Source organism: Tupaia chinensis, unplaced genomic scaffold, assembly GCF_000334495.1.
Source record: "Tupaia chinensis unplaced genomic scaffold, TupChi_1.0 Scaffold000242_1, whole genome shotgun sequence".
NCBI classification, from domain to species: Eukaryota; Metazoa; Chordata; class Mammalia; order Scandentia; family Tupaiidae; genus Tupaia; species Tupaia belangeri.
Genome location: NW_006159720.1, coordinates 435,236 through 453,321, shown reverse-complemented (window position 1 = coordinate 453,321; position 18,086 = coordinate 435,236). Strand labels below are relative to the sequence as shown.

General features: G+C 36.6%; 2 protein-coding genes across 2 annotated transcripts; both read right to left on the bottom strand.

Annotated features, from left to right (window-relative positions):
• Nucleotides 1–5,542: 5,542 nt before the first annotated feature.
• Nucleotides 5,543–6,502, bottom strand: LOC102472518 (olfactory receptor 8U8). Its single transcript, XM_006148723.1, has one exon. The coding sequence runs from the start codon at nucleotides 6,500–6,502 to the stop codon at nucleotides 5,543–5,545; it is 960 nt and encodes a 319-aa protein (XP_006148785.1).
• Nucleotides 6,503–15,090: 8,588 nt separating this feature from the next.
• On the bottom strand, nucleotides 15,091–16,044 carry LOC102488510 (olfactory receptor 8J3). Its single transcript, XM_006148759.1, has one exon. It carries the CDS (start codon nucleotides 16,042–16,044, stop codon nucleotides 15,091–15,093), a length of 954 nt encoding a protein of 317 aa, XP_006148821.1.
• Nucleotides 16,045–18,086: the final 2,042 nt, after the last annotated feature.

The following is an 18,086-nucleotide window of genomic DNA, read 5'->3' as shown; positions in this document are numbered from 1 at the left end:
AACAGTGGATTTATCTGTTTCACACACTGGCATTGAATATAAAATTTGCCACATAGTTTTCTATGAAATAACAAGCCTTGTGATATTTATTTAACAATTGATCTACAAATACACAGCACCTAATTTGGTTTTAAACTTCCAAGTATACCTTACGTAGATGGCAAAATGCACTATCATTATTTATGTCTTGCTACATAATGCTATGCCTTGATGCCTGACATTGGAACTTATGAAAAATAAAGAGAAATCGTCTATGTAAATCCATGTACTTGAATAAATTAGATTAAATTCAAATGGCACTGAAGAGAAGTTGTTCAGCACAATTTATTAAAATTTCTTTAGAAATGTTTATTTATTATAATTATTATTTTAAAATTTGCTTTAGAGCAAGTGCAGTCACCAGAGAGAAAAGGAGAGAGAAAAAGGGAGAAAGCAAGTTGAGTCAAACTGGAGTTGATCATGTGGGAATCTAGCACCTTAACCACCCTGCTACCTGCTGGCCCATTGATTTTCTTTTTTAAATATTTGTTCAACATCAGTTTTACATAGGTTACTAAAAGTTCTTTTCAAGAGATATTTTATTTTCTCATTTCTTTTTGTTTTGTTTTAAATTCATGATACAGCATGTACTAGAGAGAGAGAGTGCATGCGTTGAGAGAGAGAAGCGTACCCACTAGGATCAGCCATGTCCTAGTCCCCTTTCCCCAGTTGGTTAACCCTCTAGAATCCCAAGTACATGATGTGTTTTTAGGTCAACTGAATCAGGGACTTAATATATAGCTTCTAGTTCTGCAGTCCATTATTTTACCTACTATGTCATAGCAACTGGGCCTATCTCTTCATCTCTTAATCCTTAGAAAAAAGAGTTCCTCACAGTTGAACTAAGTTTGAGAATAGAAAGATTATGTCACTAGGGAATGCATAGGGAAAATTAGCATGAAAGAAACATTCTAGCTGTTACTGAGGTGGTAGTTATAGGGCACTATGCATATGTCAAAAACCCATAGAAATGTACATAACAAGTAATATCTTTATTAGTAAAATAATTTTTAAAAGGTTTATTTTTGGCAAATCAGGAGAATGTAAAAGCTTTCATGATACTTAAGTAATAAGGAAACTTATTTATCTCACATTCTTTTCTGAATTGTAACAGAGAATGGCCTATAAGAACTTTAAGGCTGAACCTCTACGTTAAGCTAAAAATTCAGTATAGTCATTTAGCATGTTTCTATCGAAAAATAAATTGCAGCAACGGCAAATAATGAAAAATTATGAAATTAGAAAAAAATTATTAAAATAGACAACCTGGATCCCCAAATTGAAATGGAAATCACTCTCTCAATAACATAAAACTATAGATTGGACATACATGCAATGTTTGAAAAGTCATGTTTTTTCCTAGCAACATTATTAAAGTTATACCTCTTAATATTTTAAAAAACATAATTTCCCAATTAATATTAGCCATACAGGTCTCGAATTTTCCAAGAGATAAAATTTCCATGTGTGTATGTATGTATATGTGAGAGAGAGATACAGACAGACAGAGAGAAAGAGATACTGTTGACAGGATCTCCTCACATCACCCCTCTAGCCTCCAGTCAACTAGGACTGCAGGTGCCTTCCAGTCAGCCTAGGTCTTCAGGTATCAGTATCTTAGTAACATGCACCGTGAGAAATGAGCCAAGAAACACAAGTTCCTTTTTACTGTAGATATACAATTTTCAGTGCTGTAGGCCTGGAGGTTTTCAGATTCTCATGAGTAATGCACTATGAACAAAATTGTCTGCAACTGGAGGTGCAAGAGGACATGATGATTTGAAAGAATGGAGACTTTTCAAGCATAGGCCAGGAGCAGGACTGATGAGAGACTTTATTTGCAAAGCAGTTTCTATGATACTTATGATAAAATAGAGAACAGAAATACAGTACATGAAACCATAAATTATATGTAGGATCGCAGTTTCCAGACAATTCTTAGACTAGTAATCTGATACTGTGGAGATGACTCAAGTGATTGTTGAATGACTTAGAAGGAAGGTACCTGGAAAAAGTCTTAAAAGAATAATTGGTCAAAGCTTCATGTCTACCCCTTCATTTACTAAAGTATTATAGCTTTGATTATTATTGTTGCTGTTGTTTTTATATAATTAAGAATTTGTTTGTGTGAATAAAATTCTATAAAAGGAAAAAACAAAACCATGTATATAGCAGGACCCTATCATTTATCCAAGAGGAAAACTCAGACCTAAAGAAGAAAATTTCGCGGGACCAGCAGCTGGCACAATGGCTAAGTCATTGTGTTCCCATGTAGTCAACCGTGGCTCGATTTCTGGACCCGGTGGCTTAAACTCAGGCCAGGTGCGTGTGCATGTGTGCTCAAGATCCCGAGAGGGGAATGGAGTAGGACTGTGGTGTGGCCATCTCCCCTGGGGGTGTGATTTCTCGCTTCCTGTCTCTCTGTTTCTCTCTGTCTTTCTGGCAAGTACACACACCCTATAGCAAAAACCTCTCAAAAAAAAAAAAAAAAAGAAAGAAAGAAAGAAAATTTCCCAAAGGACTCAGAACTTTTTGTCTACATGCAAACTAAGCTTGACTATATATCCTAAACAATTATTTTTTTTTCTTTTAGACAAAGTTTTTCCAGGTCACAATCATGTCTCAGCCTCTAATTGGGGCCATAGATGTGCAACTCCGCATCTAACTTTTTAGAAAGAAACTTATTCTATTGCCCTGGCTAGTATTAAGCTTGCGATTCTGCTGTTTCAGACTCCTAAAATGCTGGGATTACAGGTACATGACACCAAGCGTGGCCTTCAGGTTCGACTGGAAATTGAACCTGCACTTCCCTTGTGATCTCAGCCTGCTGAAAACAGTTTCTTAGAAGCACATTTAGCAGTTTTGTGGTAGAAAGAGGTGCTGGACGTACCCAAGGCTGAGAGAGGTGGAGGAGTCTCTAAGAACTTTAATGCTTCAAAATGCATTTATTATCTAAGAGATATTTTTCCCCCAGCAAATTATACAAATAATGCAATATATGAAATTTATATGTTTCTTGGGTCCAGCAGGTGGTGTAGTTATTAAGACACTGAACTCCCACATGGCCAACCACAGTCAGAGTTCTAGACCTGCCATCTTGAAAATCATGCTGGGCATGTGTGCATGCATGCCCAAAATCTCCAGAGGAGACTGGAAGAGAAGGTATTATGGTGTGGCCATTCCCCCAGGAAGTGATTTCTCACTGTTCCTCTCTCTGTCTCTTTCTGGCAAATGCACTTGCCCTGTGGAAAACAAAAGAAAACAAACAAACAAGAAAAATAAAACTTAAAAAATTATAGGATTTCAAAAAGCGAAGGCTTCATACTGAAGTGATTTTTCAGGAACTGTTTCCAAGAATAGTCATTTGATGTGATAGGAACTGGAACCTGGTAAAGAAATCGGGTATAGAAGCAAAGGACCACAGTACAAATGTGGCTAAATTCAATGGAATAATTCTGGTGTACATGTAGGTCAAACCTCTGAATTGTCCTAGTGATCAGGCAAAGGACTTTAAGTCTTCCTATCTCTGTGCACACACATCAGTCATTGGTTAAGTGCTACATGACTTCCTAGGGACTTCTGGCTTTCTTGGCATGTAGGCAAAACAACTTTAGGAAGCCTAAAACAGTTCTCGAACAACAAAATGTAGATACTAGCTTTTCAGAGAAAAAACATCCAGCAGAGAAAAAAACATCCACCAGGAGGTGCTATGCAAATACAACGAGGGGCTCACAGGAGACGATGTTACCACAGTTTGGTCCTGTGTAGGCTGCATCAAGATAATAAGACAACTTGTTAGAAATACATGTTGTCTGGCTCCATTGTTCCTAGTGAAATCAGAAGCTTCCGGGTTTTGATCAAGCAATCTATGTTTTTAATATGTCACTCAGATGATGCATGCTCAAGTTTAAGAACAAGCCAAAGGTAATTGATTTATGAAAGGATCATCGAGTGTATCTACTACAAATACTATCTTTTCTTTCAAATTACTTTATTTCATTTTTGGGAAAGAAAGAGTGAGAGAGCAACTGATATTTTTAACAGGGTATCTGTGCCTCCATCCTCTCCCTAGACCCAGCCTTGGCAGTCATCAGAATCACAGGAGCACCTGGTATGCTCAGAGAGACTTTGGGAAGCAAACCTGAGGTCTTCTTATGTGGTTCCAGCATCTCACAATAGCACTACTGCAACTAGGCCACAAATACTATCTTGCTAGAGAACTAAATTTAAAGCAAAAGTAATAGTGCTTTAAACACTAACTGCCTTAGCTTCTAGGCTCTTGGTTGTAGAGCTTCAGTCTACAGGACTTACACCAACAATATCCTTCTTGGCTCTCAGGCCTTGGACTGGAAGTCACAGCATCAGTTCCCCTCGTTCTCAGGCCTTCTAACTGGGACTGAATTAAACCACTAGTCACGTATAAATGGCAAACATTAATTTTCAAAAAGTGTGTGTATGTCTGATCTAAGATTTGATTCTATGTATTGAAAGATTAATTTCATGTTTGGGGATCCCAGGTTTCTGTTGTCATCATGTGCTGTTCCAATTTGTTTCGCAATAAAAGCATCAGCCAGCTTGAACTGACTGAAGTCTATTAAACAATTTTGATGAAACACATGTTTAGGGCTGGCCTTCTCAATTTTGGTACCATTACCATTTGAATTGGGTAAGTTTTTGTGCAGGGTGCTATGCTGTGAATCACAGATTATTTTGTAACATTCCTGGCCTCAAACCTCTAGATAGCAATTGTATTTTTTATACCACTCTGTCATTATGAACATAAATAGTATTTCCAAACATTATCAAATGCCCCCTACAAGAAAAAAATGGCTCCCAGTTGTTGAAACCACTAGTTTATACTTGCATCAATCGTATTAAATTTAACTTAGGATATATTATTCAAATTTAATTTTGAATGTATTATTTGGGACTAGACTATGGGGCAATAATAACACAATTCTCTGGAAGGCTGACCCCCTAGGATGGTCCCAATTTTGTAGGTTCCTTCCAAACATGCTGGAACACTTCTGCCCATAATCCAGGTATGGTTTAACCCTGTTTAGAGAATGGTCTAAGGCACTGCTGGGGAGTCCTTTCTCTGTGTTTTTCCTCTCCTTTTTATTTAAAGAAGAAATAAATAAAAAATTTAAAATAAATATCATTAAAGCATGTTTTTTAATACTGAACTGGGAGCTCGTGGTGCTTTAATTTTCATCTACTGTTGGCCAGTAACTACAAGTATAACTATCAGATGAAATTATATTGTTTTAAAGTGCATTTCTCCATGTGAGAAATAATACTTGAGGTAATTTATCATGACATGTTCCTCATATCAAACATAATTCTAAGTCAAACTTGATTTCAAAGAATACAGAGAGAATGTTTTCATTTTCCAGTGAGCAAATTTTTATTTATGATCAATTAAGACCAAGGTATTCTATTAGCTTTATAATAAGGAAGGGGAGCCAGATCATGAAGGAAAGCTCACTTTTGTTTATGCAAGTTATTTTCTCAGTTTCTTGAACACAAATGCCTGGTTTCTATTGACGAGGGCTTTTTTCAGGGCCTCTTTCACATCCTTGTTCCGAAGGCTGTAGATCAAGGGATTCAACATGGGGATAATCACTGTATAGAAGACAGAAGCCATCTTATCTGTGTCAAGAGAATGGTTAGAGCTGGGCTGTAAGTACATAAAGATCAGGGTCCCATAAAATATGGTGACAGCCAGCATGTGGGAGCTACATGTGGAGAAAGCCTTGCGTCTTCCCGCAGCTGAGCGCATCCTCAAAATGGCAGAGATGATGAATAAGTAGGAGACAAAGACAATCAGAACAGAGGAAATGAATGTGATCCCAGCACAGGCAAAGATCCACAGCTGTTTGGAGCGAGTGTCTGAGCATGTTAGTCTGAGCAGAGGCATGTCATCGCAATAGAAATGATTGATGATGTTGGAGTGGCAATAGCAGAGACGGAAGGTTAGGGTGGTATGAAACAATGCCATCAGGAAGCTATAGCTATAGGGTATAGCTACAAGCAGAATGCAGATTCCTGGGGACATTGTCACCATATACAGCAGAGGGTTACAAATGGCCACGTATCTGTCATAAGCCATGGAAGCCAGTAGCAAGCACTCTGATACCATGAAGGTAAGAAAGCAGCCTAATTGAGTAGCACATGCATTGAAAGATATAATATTTTGTTTGTACAAGAAATTCCCAAGCATTTTGGGGGTAATGACAGAAGCATAACAAAAATCAACAAAAGCCAGGTTGCTAAGGAAAAAGTACATTGGTGTGCTGAGTCTTGCATCTGTTCTAATGACTAGGATCAAACCCAGGTTGCCTACTACTGTGAAAAGGTAGATGGATGAGAATACCACAAAGAGGGGCATCTTCAACTCCTGACGATCCGCGAGGCCCAGGAGAATAAACTCTGTCACTTGGGTGCAATTGATCTCAGCCATGACTCTTCAGGGAATCTAGATGAAGAGGTGGAGATAAGAGTTAAGTTTGTGTTTTCACACTACATCTCCTATAAATGGCCTTTTTATATTTCGCTAGCTCATATTTTTTTAAGCTGTTATTATTAATATACTGAGGTTCCGAGAATATGATGGATCATAAAAGAGATACTGTCGAAAAGGTGTATTTCTTTTTCCCAAAATCCATAGTGCAGGCAGAGATAGAAGCTGTGAACCAGTCTATATTGCTCCAGTTTCTGTTCAAGGATGTTGTGCACTATCATGTAAAACTATAGTCTGACTTTTTAAATTTGATGCTAAGCCTTTACTGAAGAGAGGTTGATAGCAGCAGCATAAGGTTACACCGATCTTCTCCACCTGAGTCATTGACGCGTTTGTCCTCTTATCTGTGCAGATGATACTGCATATTTTACATTACAATGCTGGCAGAGCTGTTTGGGGTTTTCTGTTTTAAATTAATGATGCATCATGCATAAACAGTTCAGATTGCAATATAATCTGGATGGTACATTAATAATTAAAACACTAGGCTACCAGGTGGCATGGAGGTTAAGGTGACTGGACGCCAACGTGGCTATGTTGTCATTGGAGTCCCGGATCCAGGGTCTTGACATTCCCACTAGACGTGTATGTGTACATGCCCAAAATCCTGCGAGAAAAATGGAGAAGGGATTGTGGCATGATCATCCTCCACGGTGGATGATTTCTCACTTTTCCCCTCTTTTTCTGTCTCTGTCTATCACTCAGGAGGGCACCTACCCTATAGCAGAAAATAAAAAATAGGGGCCAGCAGCTGGTGTGGTGGTTGAGGCAGTGGAATCCCACATGGTCAACTCTGGTTTGAGTCCTGGACCTGGTAACTTGCTTTCTCACTTTTCCTTTCTCTCTATCTCTCTGGTCAAATTAAAAAAAATAATAATAAATTGAATTAAATAAATATTTCTTAAAAATAAATAATGAAAAAATAAAAAAATAAATATGGCAAATGGCTACTTTACGGAAGGTATAATTAGTTATTACCACATTTTATCTCACTAAACTTGATTTTAGTTTTTATTTTTTTTTATTCATAATAGTGTACACATGCATATATCTGGAAAAAAAGACAGAGATAGAGAAGCATCTTCCACAGAGTGCAACATGCCACTATCCCCTTCTTTCAGTCCTCCAGCCCTTTGGATCTTGGACACTCAGCTTGCCCCAAGGGTATGTGCAATCACCAGAGAGAGAGGGCGGAAAAAAAGTAAAACAAACAAAACAACCCACGGGACATAGTCACAACTCATTTCCTCTCCTTCGTTTTTCTGCCCACATGGCCATAGATCCACTATTTTTCAAGTCACTGTGTCTAGGACTCAACCACACAGTCAATTGTTGGGGATTACCCTAACCTCTACATTATGGGCTGGCCAAAGATGGAGTTTTAATGTCTACTCATATCACTATGGAAACGAAAGGAAATATGGTTTTAAAAACAGAAATTCCAAATCTTCAATTTTCATATTCAAAATAAAAATAGATTTTTAGCAAGGAATAAAGAAATGAAAAAATAAAAAAATAGAAAAATGGAGATAAAATTAAATGTGTGCTTACTTAACTGCTCAAAATGAGATCCTTCTCTAGAATATTTTCACACTCAAAATTTTTACCATAAACTACAGAAATAAATGTTTTTACCAGATGGTATGGTGCTAATTCAGAATAATATTCTAATTTCATGGCATGTGCTTATCTTCTACATTCTTGTGTATTTTACTGTAATTTGTTCTATTCTATTTAATCCAAATAATGCTGATCAGTACCCTAAAAACTGAATGATTGATTTACTAGTATTACAAATATAATTTAAATAATTCCCCTCTATTTACCATATAACACACCATTTCACTAACAAAGTAAGTGTGGATCTTACCTATAAATAGGTCCTAAAAATGCCTTTCACTCTGATCGGTGACTAAAACTGTGCACATTCTATTTTTAGTATTTCTCTCAATTTTGTCTTATTTTTATTCCCTTAGGAGTCTATTTCAATATACTCATTTCCTCTCAGTTATATATAATGAGAACTATTGATTTCCAGATTGTACTTAGAGGAAAGACAGAGCAGAGAAAAACAGGCAATAGACTAGCCTGGGAAAACTGAAAGCTTTACCTAACTTTCTTCTACTTATTTAATCTCTTACTTCTCGATGTTCTACTCCAGTAGCAGAACTCAAAACTCTGAAAGTTGTGCATCCAAAGCATTTTACTTTGTAATAAAAGTAGAGCACTATCTTTGTTTTTTTTTTTTTCTGAAGTGCATGCAAATTTTTACAGTCTACTCTTGAATATTTTTATACTAATCCCAATTCCATTCAATTTCCCCAATACCTAGTTGGCATCCATTGGTTCAGATATTGTAATTGATTTGCATTTGTCAGTAACAACATGTCCTTTTATGCTTCTCTACTTTTGTCCTTTCCATTCTTAGTATCCTTTTCTATGGAATAAAAAAGAAAAGGGGGGGGGGGAAGAAACAGTGTAAGGGAAAGTTTCTATTTATTTTTCCAGTTCTGTTGAAATATCTTAAATGAAGAGCTATCTGATTTTTCCTTCTCATGTTAGGTTTTTTTTTTTTTTCATAATTTTGTTCTAGAAGTACTTTAGACATACCTCATGTGCATTTCTTACCTTTGTTACAGCTTCTGTTCCCATACTTCTCCTGAAAGACTATAGATGCTTTATGATTGAATGCCCTGCCAGTCTCTTGTTTGTAAATGCTGCCTATTTTAGATGTTAGATGGTGGAGAATGAAAGATTGATTTTGGTAGTGATATTTGAACACTTCCCCCTTACTCTTATATCATTTGCTTTGGAAACTATCTAGGGACATATTGGTGACCTTTTCTAATGTACTCCCAAGTAATTCTTGACAAAATATCTAGTTACTGGAAAAATAGAAAGTAAAGTTTTGGCTATATATAGATCATAAACCGTGTCACAAATGGATCTCATATTTCTCAAATCTTTCCATGGGTTTTAAGCTGGTTTTTAAATTTAGTTCCATCTAATAGATATTTTAAAATTATAATGCACAGAGGTATACAAACGTAAAATGAAGATCGCTTATCTTCATCCAAAATACAAAATCTAATCAGCGTATTATACTCCATTTAAAAAATTTAAAATCGAATTAGTGTATTACACTCTAATTTTAAAATTATTATCTTGAGCTTCCATACTGATTTTAATACCCACCTGTGAATCAAATTCTATTATCTTAAAGTACATTTTTCTAAACTACTCAGGTACAAGGTGTTTCTATTTCTTCTCATACTGGATACAGATAGCAACTAACTGCATGACTTTTGTCAGTATCTCTGTCCCAAAGGATCTTACTCTAGAGTATAATGCAAATAAGATTATAAAAGTGATTATAGTCCATGGCCCATTGGGATTCCCAGGCAGGCCTAAGGTTCATTGATGTGATCCTCTGTTTTTGAATAAGTTCAGATACACAACTGTGTCTTTAAGATGATGCTATTGCTAAGAGTCCCCTAACTATTAAAATATTTTTGTAAGTTTATTTCACAATATCTTTGCTGTTACAGATTTTTAGTGTCAGTGTTGATATTTGACTTTGAGTTACAGGTAGAAACTACCTTTTGAAAATTCTAAGACTTTTTCAGTGATACAGTGGTGATGTGCAGTTCTAGAAAGACTGGATTCCCCATACTGATCATGGCTAGAATATCTGATCAGATAAGCTTGAGAACAAACCTGGCGTATTCACCAGTACCCAGAATCTGATGAGCTAGAGGACTGAGGGAGGGGGTTGAAGTGTGACCAAACTTTGTAGAGAGTATTCCTATCTCTCTCTCATTCTCATTCTCACATGTACATGAACATGCTCTCTCATAAATAAAGAAATAAATATTTTTAAAAAAGAAAATTCTTACCAATCACTTTCTCTGTAATGTGTTTTCTATTCTTCCAAGAACCTACTCCTCCATATGATATTCACCAGTCACTTGGTAAAAGCTATGGGGATGTGCTAACATTCTAGTTAGTCTAAACTAGGTATGAGTTAGACTTATATTGCCAAGCTACCATGTGGGTAAGAAGGATGGATTTGTGTTTTACAGACTGGCTATGAACTTAAAAATTTCCCCTTAGCTTTCTACTAAATATATATTTTCCCCTAGCCCTAAAGCACTAAATAATTTTTTAACCATAACATTGAACTGAAATATTTAATGAATAGGATAGAACATTAAATTCCTTTTCTATAATGAATGAATAAAGTATGACTAAAACAGAAAAGTAGCAAATGCTGAAAAATCACAATCTATTTACATTGTGTAAATGAGAACGATAAATGGAATTTTATCAGTGTGGATTGTATGTTTCACTTATTAAATAATTATTTTAATATACACAGCCTTTTTTTCAAGAGGGAAACACATCTGACATAATTGATTTAATTTCTCATCTCTGTACCTCGTTATAAAAATATCATGACATAATCCAATATTGAGATGATTAATATGTGTAATACAGTATTTGTGCATGTACTTGTGTGCACACACACAGAAATAAAACTTAAGAACATAGGATGGGTAGTGATCCTGGACAAGCCATTCAACCCTAAATTTTATTAAGAGAAAAGCTTTACCAGTAAATAAGAAGTATTTAGAGTCTAGAAGTTACATTTGGCACCCCGATTATTTTAAATTTTTGTCTTAAAAGATAACATGAAGCTAAACAATGAAATAACTTTCATAATTTATACAGTACAGTGTATTGAGGTGCATGGGAAACCAAAATTGCCATTTTCTTTAATAAGAAAATTCTGAAGCTTCATCCAGTGAATCCTGCATACAGTCCTCTTGATAACCTTTAAATATAAGTTTGCTTTCTTACGTACGGTCTTAACAACCACTATAAGTGTCTATATGTAATGCATGGCTTAATCCAACCTGCAAAATCCATGTTCTCACTTTTATATCAGCTCATTATCAACAAGATTTAGAGGAAGTAGTGCTATGAGTAAACATGTAACAAAGTTATGTATGGCCAAAGGACAGAGCTCAAATGCTCTGAAAATGCAATGCAACGAATTGAAGCTTTCACCTTGGAACATTAGATTACAATAATATAGCCCAGTTTAACATTGATTTATGAGTGGATGAACACTAAAAAGCACTATGTAACTCCCTTCCTTTTTATCTTTTGTAGATATATGAGTTCCCAGCCTAATTAGATTTTTCTAAATTTCAGGGAAATAAAGAGTCTAAAGAATAATGGGGCCTCCTTGCTTACTTAAGCTTCTGCCAAGGCGGTCCGGAACTCGAACCGCGGTCAACTATATGGGAGTCCAGCGACATAGCCATTACGCAAACTACTGGTCCCAAGGCTTCACATTTGTTGTTGTTGTAGTTTATTTGCTTATTTCTTCCAAGAGAGAAAGAGATGAGAGAGAGAGAGGGAGAGAGAGAGATATACTCAAGGGGATATAGTCATTGCTGTAGTTCATCTTTTTTTTTTTTTTTTAAACTTTTGCCGATGGGCACATGTGCTCACCAGAGAGACAGAGAAAGAGAAAGAGAGGGAGAAAGCACCTCCTATGGTGCATGGTCATGCCACAACCCCGTCTCCTTCATTTATTTCTCTTTTCATAATTGTAGACATTCATGCATACACATGCTGTTTTTCAAGCAGCCAGGTCCAGGACTGTAACTATAGAGTCACCATGTGCTAGCCAGCCACCTACCTCCACCAGTTGGCCTCTCCTCGTTCTTTTTCATCAAAATGCTAAAATTATTAGAATTTTTATTATATCATAAGATGGTGTTTTAATGCATATAATGGGGATTTGACTTCTTCAATGAGCAAACAAATAAAAAAATCAATCAAACAGAGAAGTATGTTCCTTTTTTATTTTAAAATTTTATTTCCTCTATAACTGAAAAAGATAGAGAAACAGCACCATCAACAGGGTCTTCATGGCACAACCATGCCTGTATTGGTTAGTCCTGTATTATGGGTGCACATGTTCCCAGTACACACAGGGGAGTGTATGACCTGAAGGCAGAGATTTAAACAACATGCATTTTTCACTTGTACTCTCAGAGGACATGTGCATGCTCGAGGGAGAAGAGGGGATGGGACTGAAGAGGAGAGAACATTCCCAATGATCACACCATAATTCTTTTTGCTCCTTTCCTTCTTCCTGTCAGGATTTAGGGCACACTCATACTTGCACTCACTGAATTTTGCAAACTGTGAGGGCTGGACATTGAACCATAGTTGGTCATGCGGGGTCTGACTTTCTATACACAACACTTAATAGCTGTGCTGCTAGGCCAGGCAAATATCAATAATTCACCCAAATTGCTGCCACCTTCTAGAAGGTGAAATGCAGTGCTCAGTCACCTTAAGTGCTAGACCTGTGGCTTACTCCCAGAGAATACAGAGTAAGGAATAAAGAAAAGGGAAAAATAACTCTACAACGAATAACCTGACAAAAATATCTTGACTAAGTCCAAATTAGCATTCCTAATGATAATGTGGTAACACGTATCCCTGATGAGAGCAGGACTATGTTTCCTTAAAACCTGTGTTCCCCATCTAACAATGAGGAAAGGAAAATAAAACAGACACTTGCAAATTGGAAGATATTCTACAAAACACCTGACCACTACTCCTCAAAGCTGTTGAGGTCATGGAAAATAGGAAAACAGTCAAACTGTCACAGACCAGAAGAGTCTGAGGAGACAGGACAATTACATGCAGCCAGAACTAGGAAAGAACAAAGACATTAATTGAAAACTGTCTCATGAACCCGGAAACTTTTTGCATAGGTCAGCCCTGCAGACCATCACCCTCTCCTGTCATATGTGACATCCATTCTTACATCTGTGGCCTGAGCTGGCAGAAGTGAAAGCCAGCACCCTGCAAAACCCCAAGGGTGTTTTAGTAATCCTCGTGAGACCAGACCATTCCTCTAATAGAGAATCTATTTTCCCTCAATCTTTTTTTTTTTTTTTTTACTTTGACTTCTATAGGTAGTAGGAATTGTGAATTTTTTTGTTTGGTTATTTTAATGCTAATTTTAAAGCCATTGGAGAATTTAAATTAACAAGTGATTTTTATTCCATTCCCACTGGGGCATTGTTACTTCTCATATCCTCTCCTGATTTGTGAGAGAGAATTATCAAGTGAGAACTTTGGAGTAAAACCTACATAATATAAACATGTTCAATAATTTAGAAGTTCCTTCATATTACGGGATAAACTATATTACTACTGATAAATATGCAATTCTTAGAATCTCAAGTTTGTCAGTTAAGTGAAGGCAATTCAATAATTGAATAAATCATGTTTTAGAATAGACACACAAAAGATGCAAGTGTGCGTGCATATCCAAGATCCTGAGAAAAGAATGGAGGAGAAGGGATTGTGGCATGGTCATCACCGCTGGGGGGTGATTTCTCACTTTCTGTCTCTCTTTCTCTGTCTTTATAGAGAGTGCACGCACCATACAGCAAAAACCTCTCCAAAAAAATTTTTTTTCTCCTCACTCCTCATGGTGGAGGGAACTTTCATGATCATGGACCATTAAATGTTTATTAAATAATAAAACAGTGCATTTTATTTTACATACTATGCAGGCAGAATGACTGTTAGCATAAGGAGAAATGAAAACCTTTACATAATTTACTGCTTATAAATCAAATATAGCAATAACATATATTTATTTATGATAGTCTGTGTTTTTCATTATAATTATATATAGAGATACACACACACACACACAATATTTCAAATCTTAGTTTGGTTATCATTCAGAAAATAAATTCAGTCTTAGTGTAATTTTTAACTGAAACAATTTTAAGAAATAGGAGTTTTATTTTAAATAAAATTATCAGTTCAATTTTGCTAGCTTAGCTATATAAAGGATTTCAGTTATCTGTATTGTAATTTTTCAAGTTGCATCAACCCATCACACACAGCTTTACCCAGGAGAAAATGAAAGAAGCTAATGAATAAGAAAGGTCTGCTTCATTTTTTTCCTGTCCATATCTTTTTGCTTCATCCAAACTTACTTACTTTTTATTTCATCTTTCTTTATTTCTTGAAATAGCTCTTCCTAGCAGCTACCTGCTAACTCCTGGGCAAAGCTAAAGGAGAACATCTATTTCTGTATATAAAAAAGCTTCAGTTCAATGTTAAATTCAGTGATCCTCAAATTCCATTTCCTTTTGAAATCCAGAATTGCTGTAAAGTCTGTAGTCAGTCACCTAAACTTTACCTTCTCTAATATAATGACTGCCTATCATTTTTTTTCTCTATTTTTTTTTCAGTCTGGATATTGCTTTGTTATGTAGGCCAGCCTAACCTTTGTGAGACTCCTGCCTCAGTCTCTTAGTTCACTAGGTCTATAGGTGCTCACTGCCACTCTTGTCCTGTTATTTGGACTGGAAATGAAATCTGCGCTTTCCAGGTAGACCCAACCTAAGAGCACAAATTATACTGCAGTGGCCAAATGTCAGCCAGTCTTTGCCATCTCTTCATTGACCTATAGAGTTCTAAAATTTCATTGGTTTAAATGAATAACATGAGTTTGTCATGCATCTCTTTAAGGCAGCCTTCACGTCCTTATTCCGCAGGCTGTAGATCATGGGGTTCAGCATGGGGATCACTAGTGTATAAAACACAGAAGCCATTTTATCAGTATCTAATGAATGGTTAGTTTGAGGCTGTAAATACATGAATAGTAGTGTTCCATAGAATACTGTGACAGCCGTCATATGAGAAGCACAGGTGGAAAAGGCTTTTTTCCTTCCTTCAGATGAACGAATCCTTAGAATGGATAAAACAATATTAAAATAAGATATTAGAACTATAGTCATGGAAAAAAATAAATTCATAGCTGCAGATATGAAGACTACTGTTTCTGGAAAGTAAGTATTAGAACAAGATAATGCTAACAGAGGCACATTATCACAGTAAAAATGATTGATTACATTGGAAGAGCAGTAAGACATGGAAAATACACAAGATGAAACCACAAGTGCTGTAGAGAAGCTATAGAGGTAAGTGAGGGCTACAAGCAGAAAGCAGATTCGCTGCGAAACCACCACCATGTACATCAGGGGGTTACAAATAGCCACATAGCGATCGTAGGCCATCACAGCTAGCATGAAAATCTCAGCTACAATGAAAACCAAGAATCCTCCCAGTTGGGTGGCACATTCATAGTATGAGGTGGTTTTTTTCTTTACTAAAAAATTGACCAGCATTTTAGGAGCAATGACTGTAGAGTCTCCAAGATTGATGATAGCCAAATGCCGGAGGAAAAAGTACATGGGGGTTTGAAGTCGAGAGTCAATGCTGGTGAGGGTGATGATGCCCACGTTCCCTGCAACAGTCAGTCCATAGATCACCAGGAAGACCAGGAACAGGGGGACCTGCAGCTCTGGTTTGTCTGAGACACCAGTGAGAATAAACTCAGTGACCCAAGTGGAATTTTCAGGAGCCATGTAGGAGCTTGGAAATTCATCTGTTTGTGAAAAAAGAAATCAAGAGAGAAATGTTATTACAAGTTTTTTTTTTTAGAATTATTTTATTTAACTTTATTTATTATTATTATCATCAGTATTTTCCAGTTTGATCAGAGAGACACAGAGAGGAGAGAGAGAGAGAGAGAGAGAGAGAGAGAGAGAGAAAGTGAGAAAGCAAGCCACCAGGTCTGAGACTTGAACCGTGGTCGGCCATGTAGGAGTCCAGCGCCTTTAACCACCATGCCACTTGCCAGCCCGTGTTATTACAAGTTTTAAACAATTTTTTTTCCTAGGCCTGCTGTAAAATGGCAAAGTCAATTTCTTGGGTAATATTTCTGCAAGATTATGTAATAATCTTGCTCAGTTATTAAACTCATGTTCCTAGATCTATAAATTATGCCATCATTTTGCAGAGGGAAAAAGCAATAATGGTAAATTAAGTAGGTCAAATAATGGTCTAGTATCAGGTAGCATTTTCATTTAGTTCTTTTTAAATTGACTGAATTATAAATGTATTATAAATTTATTGCAAACATTGGTGGCTACAATTTTAAGCTGATGTCTCTGCATGAATTCCTTTTCTTTTATATTTTGTTGTAAAGCATATGGGGTTGCCAGAGATAGACAGAGAGATAGAGATAGAGAGAGAAACTGAAAAATAAACCCCTTTCCCCCCCAAGGGAGATTGGCATGCTGCAACCCTTTCTCCTTCATTCTCTTCTCAGGATTTCGGGCACAGGAGCATACATGCCCTGCATGTTTATTAAGTCATTGGGTCCAGGACTTAAACTGCTCAGTCAGCCAGGTGGGATGGGCTGCCTTAACCTCCATGTGACCTACTGGTCCCTCCTTATAATTTCTTTATGTTGCTTGCCATTTCTAAAGGTCAGCATATTCTTTTTTTTTTTTGGAGAGGTTTTTGCTATAGGGCCCGTGCGCTTGCCAGACAGAGAGAAACATAGAGACAGAAAGCGAGAAATCACCCCCTAGGGGTGCCTGGCATGCGTTTTAAGCCACCGGGTCCGGGACGCGAACCACGGTCGACTAAGTGGGAGTCCAGCGACATAGCCATTACACTAACTGCTGGTTCCCAAAGTCAGCATATTCTAAGCATTGTGCAAATCCATCTACTACTACATTCCACCTTCTATAACTTTTATTGGATGTATGCTGAACTTGAACACTGCGACATATATGCCTGTTAGCTTTCTTTTCTTATTTTCCATTTTATTAACACAGACAATGATACAGAGAGATATGTTCTCAAATCTGTTGTTTAGGCTACTGATTCCTCTGTAGCTTTTAAAATGACTGAACAAATTTTTTTAAATGGTGAAAATTGTACCATTCTTTTGTTGTTTTGGCATTTTTTTTTTCCCCGTAAGGTACATGCCATCGTCAGAGAGACAGAGAGGGAAGGGAGGATGACCAAGACACAATCCCTTCTCTTCAAATCTCTTCTGGGAATTTTAGGCATGGATGTTCTTGTACAGAGCATGTTTTAAGGTCACTGAGTCTGGACTTCAAACCATAGAGTAGGTCATGTGGGATCCAGCTCCAAACCACCATGCCACCTGCTATACCACAGGTTGTACTTTTTAAAAAAATTGTGAGACATTATGATTTTCTGGATGTACAGTATGTTCCTACTCTTTCTACTTATTATTCTTTGTGTTCTTGTATTATGAGTTTATACAATGCTCATATGTTTGTCATTGTTTTTATACTTTAATCACAATTTTATTCATAAAATTTTATAACATTATTTTATATCATAAGATATATCTGCATATCAGTGGGTTGGCATGTGTAAAAGCCCAGCGTCATTGACATTTTCTCTTTTTCTAAGAAGGATGAAGTAGAAAGAAAACAGAAATGTATTCTATTTTGTTTCTTTTTTCTTTTATTAATTTTAATTTTCTTTTTCTTTTTTTGGAGATGTTTTTGCTATAGGGCATGTGCACTCTCCAGAAAGACAGAGAGATAGAAAGCGAAAATCACCCCCCAATGGGGATGGCCAT